The sequence below is a fragment of the Pogona vitticeps genome, chromosome 4, assembly GCF_051106095.1.
Source record: "Pogona vitticeps strain Pit_001003342236 chromosome 4, PviZW2.1, whole genome shotgun sequence".
Classification (NCBI taxonomy): domain Eukaryota; kingdom Metazoa; phylum Chordata; class Lepidosauria; order Squamata; family Agamidae; genus Pogona; species Pogona vitticeps.
This window is the reverse complement of record NC_135786.1, coordinates 57,587,556-57,601,695: the sequence shown is the minus strand read 5'-3', so window position 1 is coordinate 57,601,695 and position 14,140 is coordinate 57,587,556. Positions and strand designations below refer to the sequence as shown.

General features: G+C 42.0%; 1 protein-coding gene and 1 long non-coding RNA gene across 4 annotated transcripts in view; both read right to left on the bottom strand.

Moving 5' to 3' along the window:
• Positions 1–14,140, bottom strand: part of LOC110085286 (copine-5) — a 160,557-nt gene that overhangs the window by 117,843 nt on the left and 28,574 nt on the right. For both annotated transcript variants that reach the window (XM_020805296.3, XM_078392762.1), the window contains exons 2-3: positions 10,516–10,556; positions 8,192–8,238 (exon numbers count right to left, since the gene is read on the bottom strand). In XM_020805296.3, the coding sequence (XP_020660955.1) occupies positions 8,192–8,238; positions 10,516–10,556 (88 nt within the window). The remainder of the gene's footprint in view (positions 1–8,191; positions 8,239–10,515; positions 10,557–14,140) is intronic.
• LOC110085287 (uncharacterized) lies at positions 5,736–8,182 on the bottom strand. 2 transcript variants are annotated; one of them, XR_013544851.1, is made up of 3 exons: positions 6,793–8,182; positions 6,359–6,445; positions 5,736–6,210 (listed from the first exon to the last, which is right to left on the bottom strand). It is a non-coding gene; the product is annotated as an uncharacterized LOC110085287 (long non-coding RNA). The 2 variants fall into 2 exon arrangements; XR_013544850.1 differs by lacking the exon at positions 6,793–8,182 and having other exon boundaries at positions 6,359–6,786.

The following is a 14,140-nucleotide window of genomic DNA, read 5'->3' as shown; positions in this document are numbered from 1 at the left end:
CAGTGGCCATGATCTTAGTTTTTTTGATGTTGAGTTTCAGACCGTTTTTTGTACTCTCGTCTTTCACCCTCATTACAAGGTTCTTTAGTTCCTCCTCACTTTCCGCCATCAGAGTGGTATCATCTGCATATCGGAGGTTGTTGATATTTCTTCCTGCAATCTTAATTCCAGCTTGGGATTCCTCCAGTCCAGCCTTCCGCATGATGTATTCTGCATATAAGTTAAATAAGCAGGGTGACAGTATACAGCCTTGTCATACTCCTTTCCCAATTTTGAACCAATCCGTTGTTCCATATCCAGTTCTAACTGTTGCTTCCTGTCCCACATATAGGTTTCTCAGGAGATGGATAAGGTGGTCAGGCACGCCCATTTCTTTTAGGACTTGCCATAGTTTGCTGTGGTCCACACAGTCAAAGGCTTTTGCATAGTCAATGAAGCAGAAGTAGATGTTTTTCTGGAAATCTCTGGCTTTCTCCATAATCCAGCGCATGTTGGCAATTTGGTCTTGAGTTCCTCTGCCCCTTCGGAATCCCGCTTGTACTTCTGGGAGTTCTCGGTCCACATACTGCTGAAGCCAACCTTGTATGATTTTGAGCATAACCTTGCTGGCGTGTGAGATGAGTGCAATTGTCCGGTAGTTGGAGCATTCTTTGGCACTGCCCTTCTTTGGTATTGGGATGTAGACTGATCTTTTCCAGTCCTCTGGCCACTGTTGAGTTTTCCAAACTTGTTGGCATATTGAATGTAGCACCTTAACAGCATCATCCTTTAAGATTTTAAATAGTTCAACTGGAATGCCATCACCTCCACTGGCCTTGTTGTTAGCCAGGCTTTCTAAGGCCCACTTGACCTCACTCTCCAGGATGTCTGGCTCTAGGTCAGCAAGGGGAATACCTGGCTACTCTAAATGAATTCAAGTCTCCAGGGCCAGATGAATTACATCCAAGGATATTAAAAGAACTGGCAGAAGTAATTTCAGAATATTTGAGAATTCTAGGAGTCTTGGTAGACAACAAATGGAACATGGGTCAGCAGTGTGATGTGCCTACCAAGAAAGCCAATGCAAGTCTTGGTTGCATCAATAGGAGTCTAGTGTCTAGATCAAGGAAAGTGATACTACCACTCTATTCTGCTTTGGTCAAACCGCACCTGCAGTATTGTGTCCAGTTTGGGGCACCTCAATTCAAGAAGGATCTTGACAACCTGGAATGTGTCCAGAGGAAGGCAACCAAAATGGTCAAAGGTCTGGAAGTCATGTCCTATGAGGAGTGGCTTGGGGAGCTGGGAATGTTTGGCCTTACCAAAAGAAGGTTAAGATGGGACATGATAGCCCTGTTTAAACCTTTGAAGGGATGTCATGTCGTGGAAGGGACAGGTTTGTTTTCCACGGCTCCAGACACTAGGACAAGGAGCAATGGTTTCAAACTACAGTATAGGAAAGAGATTCCACCTGAATCTCAGGAAGAACTTCCTGACAGTCAGAGCTGGTTGGCCGTGAAATAGGCTGCCTTGGGGTGCAGTGGAGTCTCCTTCTTTGGAGGTTTTTAAGCAGAGACTGGATGGTGGGAGTGCTTTGATGGAGTTCTTGCATGGCAGGGGGTTGGACTCAATGTGGTCTCTTCCAACTCTGTGATTATATGATTCTATGAAATTGCATTGAGACAAGCCAAATGCTTGCCGAAACAAAGCAGCCACCAAATGGTGATGAAACGTTGCCCACAAACATGCACAATGAAACCTGCGAGGCAGGAAGCTCCAGGCATAAAAATCAGTCAGTTTTGTTTTATATCATTTCTTAGAATTTCACCTATGTCCCATCTCATTCCTACAGCAGGCAGCTAAACTTTTATTTCCCTTCTCGCATGGAATTTTGTTTAGATTTTGGTATGCATTCTTCTTTATGGATTTTCTTTAATGAATTTGCCCCACTGACCAAAGACTCTTGAAGCACATTTTTCCCAAACGCACCCATTTTAAATCATTCACATTTAAAAAACACATATATAGCTTGATGTGCAATTTTCCTTCACTTGTTGTTACTGTTTTTGTTGTAAGGGGTGTGCTTTGTCTTCACATGGCGAAGTGCAAAATGGAGAAGAGTGGATGTATTTCTTTTCCATTGCTCTTTTGGTTTCTGCTTTCCCTATATCTACCAAATATGTCTTGGCTGGTGCATAAAGGAGGGCTCTCCAGAGGATGATTGCAGGGATGGACAGAGCCACAGGTAATATGCCCCTCCCTTGCTGTCTCACGGTTCAGCATAGCTCATTCACTTCTTCTGAGACAGCTGAGCAACCATTTATGGAATGCTTCACTCCAGCACCTTTACACAAATCTTCCTGCACCCACCAATGGCTCAACAACACCAGTGTGAAGCTATCCCACCCAAAAGGTCTGCTGACCTCCCATTACATAGGCACCTCCTAAGAGAAGGGATGTCAAGTGGCACAACCAAGCTCCTCCAACAGTGACAGCAGCAAAAGCTCTGACAACTCAGCCGTGATGGATCAGGAGACATAATGTGTCCCTTGCCCTCTGCTAACAAAACTAGGTCCTGAGCTGCTATGAGCAAGGGAGTGTTTTGCTTGTATTCTTAATACAGACTGATGGGACGGAGCTCCCCAGCTAGCTATTGAGGATTCTTTTAGGCATGGCTGATTTTGATATCAGAGGTCTAAGTCTACATATGCAGCTGGGCGGAAATGCCTAGTGGCCTCTAGGCATCCAAACACGCATTTCTGTATGATTGTGGACTGTGACTGTGGTTTCAGGTGCCTTGAGACCATTATGCTGAGAATGAAATAAGTGTAGGTCTTTACAATCTAAGGTCTTTAAAGCCTAAACCAACACAGCCCCAAATATAGTCATACATAGGCTCATTCTTGCGCTATGTGTGTACTTCCCCTTTGTTCACAGCTAAATATTTGTCTGTGTCTTTGTGGACATGCAATTAGTGCTTGGCTGCCTATAACTAATTGCTGGGCTACCCCAGCAAGAATAATGACTTTTCCAAATAATGGTTCATGCACATTGGCTCCAAGACTCTGTGCCACCATCAGCCTGCAGTAGTTGACTTCAGGCACCAAAGGTAGAAAAATTCCGCTACTGCTCTGCAACTTGATTTATGAGGACTGGACCCAAGAAACAGCTCTGTAATGCCAGTCCTCAGGCAAAGCCTCACAGTTCCGTTTCTGCTCTGTAATCTTTTCAGAATATCCAATTAAGTTAAGGAATGCATCTTATAACAGACCAAGCATGTGCAATGTGATAATCCTGAAAAGTCTGCACAAGCATTGACTGACCTTATATCATGTGTGTACCTTCTTTGCATATACAGAGCCATGTACAGAGAACACGTGTACTTCTCTGCATCAGGGTAAAATCCAATGTTGGTTTAAGAGCCAGGTCCCTTCTGGGTCTCTTTGGGCTAGATGATGGCATGGGGTGAAGCGTGCAATCAGGAACAGGACCACAACAACTGATATCATCTCTTCCCCCCCCCCCGCCCCATCTCTTCCAGCTCATATTCCATTTCGGATGCTTAAGTACACACAGGCTTTTCACACATGGGGAAACCTGGCAAAGACAGTGCCATGACTCTCTTACAGAATGATGCCCAGACCATTTTGGACTGGGAGGACTTTCAATTACTGGCTAACCTCCCATGCAGCCCCTTCCCCCATCACACACACATACATTTTCTGACTCTGGTGACACATCCACAGGCCATGAAAGTAGAGGCACATTTTGATTATTACTGTTATTATTCATGAGGGAGTAATGGTGGGGGGATGTGGAAAAGTAAGCTGGATGGGGTTTGTTTTTTTGCAGGCTGAGCAGCAGTATCTTGCCTTCTCTTTTCTTAGATGAACTGTTCTGCTGCCACATGCACCAGCCAAACCACAAGAATAAATGGCTACCCCATGAAGTCCTCGCCCTCTTCCTCCTTCCTCTCTCTGCAGTCCATACAAAAGGGAGCTTCCCTCCTCCCCCCCCCCTTCAGTGCCTCTGAAATTACACCACTTTATGAAGTTGTTTCAAGGGAGGCATTGTGGGCAAACATGGTTACCAGCAATGTTTCCCCAAGCAAGGCATGGTGAGGTGATACGGGGGAGCAGGAGCTGCTGCCTTCACAATATTTTCTTTCCAAAAATAAATCTGAGTTTTCTCTTCCACACATCCTCTGGGCATTTTTCCCCCAGAGAAAGGCTTCCCCACTATATTTCCTGCTCTACTCTTCTTATATCTCTTTGCACTACTGCATCAACACAGTTAGAACTCTGATTGTAGTTTGTCAGTGTAATCTGTCTGGCTTTTGGTGTCTATAATACAGACTAAAGTATCTTGCATATTTTTCTTTTAAAAAAACCATAAATGGAAATCCAAACATATGGGTTTACCCAATAGACATTAATTAAGATGCATTTTAAGAGAAAGTTTATTTTGTTTCTTATTTGATAAGCGTAGCTCTCTGAATCAATTACCTTATTCAAAATCAGAAAACAAAGTTAAGCACAAAAATGTCCAATTTATTGTTATTTTCTCTGTAATCAAAGCTGGGATTATAAAAGATAACTGAAGAAGCTTGTGAATACCTAATAAGGATTTGGTTTTTTTAATGCATTGTACAAAATTAGGATTTTGATCATACATACATAGTCCCATACGCACAGCTACACATGTAGGGAGGATTTATGTATCTCCTCTCTCTCCATCTGTTTCATTGTTCACCTCTTCACATGTGCAAAGAGCCATGGACAGACTGCAACACCATATCTACTATTTTTAGCACAAGACACATCTGCACTTCCTTCTATTTATCGAGCCAACCTTTTCATCCAAAGGGTTCCAGTGTACAACTCATGAATCATCTGTGTGCATGAGTGTGAGTGTGTCTGTCTGTCTGTCTGTCTGTCTTTGTCTGTATGGATAGAGAGATGGAAAGAGAGTGAGAGAGAGATGGACAGACAAACATTCACATACAAGAAATAGGCCTTGTTACCCCAGGTAACTGCAATACAAAGTCTACTGCTAAATTAATGCAGCTGCAATCCCATGCAGTCACAGCAGCAAAATCAACAGTGTGATTGCTACAAAAAGCTGGCATAGAAACACCAGCATTCATTCAGCAACAGCAACATGCTGGGAAGACATCAATCAATGTTTGGCAACAGACACAATGCCACAATACCATCACCCTGCTTAGTCCATTTCCTCTCACAAAGACAACATGCAATGAGCCTGAAGGGAAGAGACTACACACCACCCTTGAGAAGGGAAACAGACAGTAATTCAGAGCCACAGTTTGGGCCTGTCCTCTGGCTCATGGACTGACAGCTTTATTCAGGCAATCCACTGACTCAACCATGCTCCAGGATGTCTTTCATTAGCCTACATCCCCTCACCCCCCACCCAACCACACCTCTACAATGTTTATTTGGCTTCCAGCACCTGCTAATAATGTTCCTTTTACATACTGACATCAATCCCCACCATTACCAAAACTCAGCTTCTAGCAGGCTACACTGCCCAGCAGTCACCATAAAGACTTGGAAAGACCTTGCATTTCTGAGATCTCACCCTCAATTCTTCTTGGTACACCTGTGGCAAGGTGATCAGCAAAATGCAGAAGGAGCCATTGGGGAGCAACCTTCTGTTCTGCTTCCTCTCTGGAGTTCACTCTTGTGAAAGTATCTGACATAAGTGATACGAATAAGACACAGATACACATGGGAAATAGTTGAAGTTTCTTTTATAGAATAATATAACGGATGGAGCGCAATCTGGGCACAATGCCAAAGAACTGGCATACCAACCATTTTGTTCTTGCAGGGCCCCTTGGCCTGAGAAAAATGTATAACAACAGAAAGTGCTCCACATGCATACCAGGTATTGCTAAAACTGTTACATTGCCTTCTGCCATGCCTTCTGAAAAACCATAGGAGCCCAGAAAGTGGCATCCCTACAAAACACAACTGTATGTTGGACAGCAGTCCCATTTTTTTTGAACTCCGATTAAATTTCATCATTGGCTGCCATGCCTAGAGTGTTGGATGAGTGTTATGCTTCAACACCTGGAAGGCCATATATTCTCTACTCTTGTTACAGAAGAACATCTAGATTTCAACTGGTTGTTGCTCTTCTAGGCCTCAGTGAAGCTGGTGTGGAAGAGAATCATCCTTGGCAAGTGTTGGAGGGCCACCTGGTTGCCTGTGGAGAGACAGAAGAAAAGTGGTGAATAAAACACAGCAGCTTCAACCAACTAATTCCAAATGATTAGCTGTGTATCAGGGTTGGGGATAAATGTTTGAAAGACAGAAGTATGCAGTATGGAGAAAGCTTCCAGCTGAATACAAACCTTCAAAGGAAGATCACACAAAAGGTCAGAGAAGGTGAACATCAGTCCATTCCATTCCATCTGTTAGCACTATTAGCTGAACACTCCCTGATCAGTTGTCCAGATCAGAAGCAGAGTATAAGCAGCAGGATGAATGTATGCCAGAGGGAGCATCCCATTACAAACATCAAGTGTAGAACAGCAGAGATAAGAGTGAAAACAGGGTTAGCACATGCAGAATAGAAAAGCATTTCCCAACTGTCCTCCATATAGAGAACAGAATTCTCATCAGCCAGATAAGAGAAAGGGGTTAAGCTGCTACACAATGGCTGTGAGCAAGTCCTAAAAAACCCACCTCTTTTCTGTGGTGGACCCTTAGGAGGAGGTCAAGGGGATTTGCTTCAAGGCATTACCTTTCAACCACTTCCCAGGTAAGTCCCCATCCCTTGGCTTACCTGCACATGGTTCTTGTATGTAGCCAGTGAGCTGGTATTCCTGGATGGTTCTAGTGTTTGGAGAGCTAAAGCAAAGCATCTGTAAAAGTTCTGAGAAGACAAGTGGCAGTCATTTGCCTTTGGTTGGTTGTTTTTCCCTCCCTCTGGCCATTAAGCCATTGTGGGTTGTGCAAAGTGCTTCCTTTGTGTAACTTCTCCATTATCAAAGCCTCAACTTGTGTGCTAATGGTTCTTAAAGAAAGAGACTGGGTTTAGAGATATAATTGCATTGCAACTCATACTGCGATTCTTGTCAATACACAAAAGCCATGTTGTTTTGTTGAGCCTCATAGAGCAGTTCTAGTGGTGTGTTGTGATTGTTTTTTGAGTGAGGTGAAAAGTTTGCCCCTCCTACAGTATAAGGACAGAGGTGCAAGCAGTCATTTACGGCTTCCCTTTGACCTCAGAGAAAGAAATTGAAAATATTCTAGCTTGTTTGCAAACACAGCACTGTCACCCACAGAAAGTACAGGCTTCCAACCAAAGGCCAAATGACTGCAATCCTATGTGTTCAAACATATGACAGCACCTAGCGGTGGAGGAAGAAAGAAATCAGGGGCCTATTTTTAAAAGCAAGTGGGTTGTGTGATTAAAGATGGAAGAATCTGCACACACTTTTCTCTTAGCCACAGTTCAGGTACCGTCTGCTTGGTTGAGAGAAATACACTGGCAAAGAGGGTCTGTTAGTCATAGGAGGGGGGGAAAGCTCTGTGTCCTCCCCTGCATGAACCTTTTGCTTTTAAAATCAAGGATCACTCCATATCTCTTTCCATATGGCCAGTTTAGTTTTTTATTCAAATAATTGTGCTCTTCTCCCCAATGTTGACCATTCCTCCACCTTTCATTTGACTCCCCAAAATTTTCCAGCCTGAATTAGCAGGATTTCATCTGCATAAGTATGAAATCAGTGGCACGCTCCCACCAGCATATGTGTAGCACTAGGATGGCTACACTGATGTGGCATTGTGCTCTGATAGCACAAAAGAGTGGAGGAGCAATATGACTTTATCCAGTGGGCACTAGATGAATACAGGATCAAGATGTGCAAAGTTTTACACCTGTAGCACTGCTGCTCATATCAAAGCAATTGAACGAGAATGGGAAAAACAACTACGATACTTTAGCCAACTCTTTTACCCACTCAATTGCTGTCTCATCTAGTCAACTCTTTCAGAAAACGATAATCCTGTTATAAAAGTAAATATTGCAGATAGTAGAGAAATAATTTACTAGCAACATACAAGATGTCAGAGGCAGAACAGTAGAATGAAATTCAGAAGATTTGATCAGTCCAAACCCCATTATTTTTCTAAACCCAAAGTTTTCACATCAAAATTGAAATTAAATACAGGTTGCATACCTCTCTCCATTGCTTTGTCTCTATACCCTGAGTATACAGCACACACACTGCAAAAAGAGGGGGAAATACAAGTTAACTCAGTCAGTGATAAAATGGAAAGAAGACACCAATGAAGTCCTACTGCATAGTCTACAAATAAGCAATACAACCTTTAAGGTGCCACAACGTTTTGGTCTTCTTTACTTTTTATTTTTGTTTTTGTCTGATATGCTAACACAGAATAATACAGCTACTTCTTTAAAATCTAGCTTTGAAAAAGTGGAAGCCCTGAGTAGCATGGAAGAAAACTCTGTGTCTGAAGCAAAACAGGCTGATTTACATTGGCTTTTCCATCATGTGAGCTGTTTAAAAAGTTCAAATTCATCAATTCTCCTTCCACAGCAAAATTGGTACTATTTGCCAGTGTAATTACAGTCTGAATGAGTTAGGTAGTGTTCATTTCCTTGTATGCATACATAACACTGCAACTTTGCAGTACAATCCTACACATATTTACTCAAAAATAAATCCAGTCATGTTCAACAGAGTATACTGCCAGGTAGGAACACGTTAAATGGTGGCCTTAATCTAATGTGACTTTTTCTACTTGTAACAATCATTCCTTTCTCCCATTGAAACTGAGAAGCAGAGTTTAAGAAAATTACTCTTTTGGGTTATAAGTCTCAGACCCCAGGGTAGCTGGAGGATTCTTGGACTTGCAGTCCAAAAAAAGGAATGTTAGGGTTATTAGTCAGGAAGACAGGAGCAAGACCAAATGTTGAAAAGCTTTAGCTGTGACTTTTGACTTGGCAAAGTGCAAGCTGCCTTTAATGGCACTGGCCCAGAATCAATGGTGAAACCTCTCTTCTCCGACCCCTTTCCCCTGCCTGTTTCTTCCTCAGAGGTCCTGGAATTTCTCTCCTGCTCTTCCAAAGAAACCACACAAATCTCGACCCGATCTTAAGGGTGACTCATTTAAATGAGTCAGTAAAGACGCCTTCATTAATGTACTTCACTGTCTTTCAAGCGCTCCCCATTACTAAAACACATCAGAGAGGTAAAGAAGATTAATGAGGTTCTAACGAAGAACCACTGCCAAAGTGCTGGCAAATGGGCAGCGAGCAAACACTCCTTCAGGAGGCTTTTCTCAGGTGCTGCTGCTTATCCCTCTTCGTCTGTGCAAAGACCTTCTGGGAGTGTCTACATTCCATGACCATATGAACAGAAACACCATGGTACGTATTGAGAACGGAATAAATGCAGCAGGAGAGTGCTCCTGTTCACTCTAACCTGCTCACTACATCCCTTCTAAGAACACTCTAACCCAGCCCTCCAACATTCAATCAATAAGAATGCTCAGTCCTCACTAGGTTGTGGAGGCAGAGGGGAATTTCCAATGTTTCATGTTTCCTGATAAACATTTATACCTCTGAAAAGCTTGGGGTTTTGATTCTTCCCTCTTGTGCAGGCCTGTTGCTACTCTGGCTACATTTGAATAATGGATTTATTGTCAGTATACAGGAGAATACATATACATCAAGAGAATTAGGCTGATTCATTCATTCAAATCAAACAGACGAGTCCCTGAAATATGTACACTGATACATGTAAAGGTCTGAGAAATATCACCTTTATTAGGAGCACTTGAAAATATCAAAGCCAAGCCAGAGGGCTGTTCTGAACATGAAAGCTGAGATACCCACACAGGATTGCAGTTTCCTTTTCAGTACACAGGGCTTTATGTGCATTCTTTTGTACATTTAGACACTATCCTTCCAGCAGCATAAATGAAGATTTCACACACCTCAAGGTAGATGTGCATACTCAAATAGCCACATGCAGGAATTGGTGTGATTATTTTTATAAATGTGTGATGGTTGTAGGTTACCCAAATACGACTGCTACCATACAGGAAGTCTAAAGCCAGGAAGATCTTTTTATTCACCAACTGACACAACCCACCATTCTTTGTTTTAGAGTAATTGTTATGAAACTCTGAATAAACCAGTAATCTGAAGTCCCTCGGGTTTCAGATGAAAAATTAACAGTACAATCCAGCATATATTTGCTTAGAAGCAGAGCTTGCTATAAAAGTTCACATTATTCAAGAAAAGCACTGAAACTTAGCCATAAATTCTGTTCTTACAAATCTTAAAAGTGCTTCATTTTGGCTCTTTTATGCCAAAGGTTGCAAAGTTTCATACCTATTTGCATGGCAGGACTCTTAAGTTTCCATGGATTCAGAACAAATCTCATTTCATGAACTTTTGTAAACTAAGTTCAGAAATACTATAACCAAATCATTGCCTGAAAAAAAAATGAAGATGTGTGAAAATTTTACGTACATGGATCTGACTTGGAGAAGGTATCTTTATCCAGAAGATTCCTATAATAAAGGAAAAGAAAGAAAAAAAAATCACAAAATAGCTCAGACAGATCCATTTTCAATACAAATCTACCAGATAATTTGAACTGTGTTTTTAATGCAACATTCATTTACAGAAATATTCTAAACAGCAGCCAAGAAACACAACCTTGAATTTGTTTAGTGAAGTGAAGGTGTCAAGGCTGAACCATGGATAGCTAGAGAAGATCCAAAGGTTCAAATCTGAAGGTTTGTGTAATCCAAAACACCTGAAGGACCAAAGGTTCTCCACTCTGTCCTAAATTTGCTTGCTGCCTTCAAATTCATTGAAAGACCACGTCCTGGTGTCAATACTGACGAAACTGCTCCCTGCCCCGAATTAGCTTTTAGTCATGGGACAGCAGTGTGTGCCATCTTGTTCTTCTTTTCAGATAGCAAAATGCCTTTGGCTGACACTGGATCAGGCCTGAAAATATACTAAAAGCAAGGAATGCCCCAAACTAATCCAAGGTAACCCAACTAGAACCAGGAAGATCTGTTTGCTTAACTCACTTCACACGTGACAAGAAGGCTCAGTTATTAGTCTAGAAGAGCAGGGCTGGTCCTCAACCTGAGGATACCTCATGGCCCAAGGGGTTACTCTGAAGTGCAATGCTGACTCTTAGGAACACAGGGGTGTTGCCTACACAACTGGCTGCTGGTTCTAACCTAGGCAATTTCTGATGAAATCAATAATGCTCTGCATCAATACAGCCAAGGAACTGCTTTCTTTTACTCTGTCTGAACCTTTCAGTGCAGAATATCACTTGATACACAAAAAGGCAACTAATTTCTGACTGTCACCTTGTTGATGCTATGTGCTGTCAAGTCAGAACTGGCTTATAGTGACCCTAACAGGGTTTTCAAGGTAAGTGAGATAGTCAAGGAGTGATTTTACCAGTTCCACTCCTCCAGTGAGTTTCCATGGCTGAGCAGGGATTCAAACCCGGGCGTTCTGAGTCCTAGTCAGTCACTCTGTTCACTACACCACACTTTGTATCCAATGGTCACCTATTTTATTTTTTAAATAAATATTTAAATTATTTTTTTACCCTGCCTTTCTCCTCAAAAGGACCCAAGGGGGTCACATCATTAAAAAGACAACTAGACCAGTACAAATGAAAAGGAATGGTAGAAGAATATTCCTCATTATAGACTGTCTTTGAAACATGAGCTAGTTCTAAGCCACATGAACAGAAATGTTGCTTTCTCTCCTGCTTCAGTTTTTATACTTGAGATGCCAAGATTACAAAAAATTATCTCCTAAAGTTATGGAAATTACAGCAGGAAAACAACCAAACATTTTGGTCTTCCGAATATTGATTTATTTCCATCAACTGTAACCCCAACTGAACATCAGTTGCCTTCTGCACCTTGAGAAATCAAGTTCAGTGAAGTCTCTGTTTAAGTAACAACCTGTGGCCCTCCAGATATTGTTGGACCCAACAGATCCAACCAACAGGCTGACAGATGCAAGCTGTGGTACAAGAACATCTGGAGGGCCACTCCTAACTGAAGAAGCTAGACCTCACCAAGAAACTAAATGGGACACACATGTCAGACTCACCTATGCGAGTGTTCGATTTATGGATGCACATTATTGAGTCTGCACTTGAATCCCCTAGAGAATGTTCTAGAACAGTGATGGCAAACCTTCTTGAGCCTGAGTGCCCAAACTGCAACACAAAACCAACTTATTTAAAAACAACTGCCCCTGCACTGCAAGGGTTAAATGCTTGTGTTTTCCCCCAGGGACAGTATTAACAGAGAAATACTTACCAGTCCTCCAATACCCCCTCAGGCTAGACCAGTAACTGCACCCCTCCGCTGGACCACTGCACCAGCGGAGGGGAGTGCTGAAATCTAGGATTGGAGGACAGGTAAGTATTTCTTGATGGTGACTTATGCCTCACATACCCACAGAGAGGGCTCTGCAGGCCTGCTGTGGCATTTGTGCCATAGGTTCGCCATCACTGTTCTGGAATCTAATGAAGGCAAGTCAGGTATTTCATGTCAGGTATTTCATTTTGTAAACTAGATCTTTTTTGCAGCTAGTTTTCTACTGAGTATGGCAGAATAAAAAAAAACTACTACCCTCTGCAATACAGTATACCCTACCACCACCACTGCATTGTAATGAAGTCAGAGATGGCTGAGCAGTTCTAGTTGTATGTATATCATTAGTGAAAGGTGAATCACACTGAATTCACATTTATAACCACAGTTAAGAGTGGTGCAAAATTTCGGAAACAAGCCTTTCATCTGAGGTGGAACTTTCATATTATCAGGTAGGGAGGTATATTTATTAACACTTGTGTTTTGTATTATTCCAAGGTCTGCTTTGCTATTGTAATGTGCTACCAAGTTGCTTCTGTCCTATGGTGACTCTAGCAGGGTTTTTAAGGCATGTGAAATGGTCACAGAGCATTTTATCATTGCCACCCTCTCCCAGTGAGTTTTCATGGCTGAGCAGGGATTTGCACCCACGTCTCATGAGTCCTAATCTAGCATTCTATCTATTCCATCAGAATGGTTCTCGGGGGAAGGAAGGCTGTGTTCTTTTTCTTTTCTTTTGTCTGTTTGTTTGTTTTGTTATTATCTGTTAGATTGTTAATGTTTTTAAGTTTTTATGTTTAGATATGAATAAAATGGTATTTAAAAAAAAGAATGGTTCTCAAGGTCTACTATAAACATCATTATAATAAGAGTTTGTTTCAGGGGCTTCAACAGCTGCATATAATGTATTTTGGAATTTCACAAGAACAGTTCCTCCAAGACCAATCATACATCAGTTTGGTCAATCCCAGTTCTTCAGGACAATTAACAATTTTCTGGGAGCTGTCCAGCATTTGAAGTGCTGAACGAAGTCAGAAAAGGCTGCAATGAAGACATTCCCGTAAATGTCACAGGATCCTTTGCTTACTTGAATGAACTTTGGATTGGGCCCTAATGGCATAGGGTGTCAGCAGTGAACAGGAGAGATAATGAGGGATTAGAAAGAGTTTAATAGCATTCCAGCTTCAGAGCTAGGGCTCTTGCAAATGTTTCTTTCAATAGCTTATCTTCAAAGCACGCAAGAGCACCAATTAAATGAAAGGAGATACACAGACTGAGTGCAGAGGGAGCTTGTTTCAAATCATTGGCACACTCCTCCAAGGAAACAATATTTCACTGCTTTAGAAGGAGGAGGCTCAACCTGAGGGATTTTAAACACTCAGGTTGTTGCATTTGGACCAGAGAGAAAGCTGCTCTGAGTCACCACAAATCATATAGATCCGTAACTAGGGAAACAGAAGCAAAACTTGCATTTTTCCCTGCATGGTTGCTGCCAGGTGAACAAAGAAGATGCTGATGGATTGCAGAGGACACTGGCCATCATTGCCCCTGAATAAGGTTAAGCTTGAAGAACAGAAAGCTTCAGAGTAGCGCACAAGAAGCTTCAGAGAGCAATTACCGCATGACTCACTTACGGCAATTTATTCTAAACATTCAAAAAGATTCAGCAGCATCTTGAGAAGGATGATCTATCCCCTTATCTTAAGAAGTGACACCCAATGATTAAGAAT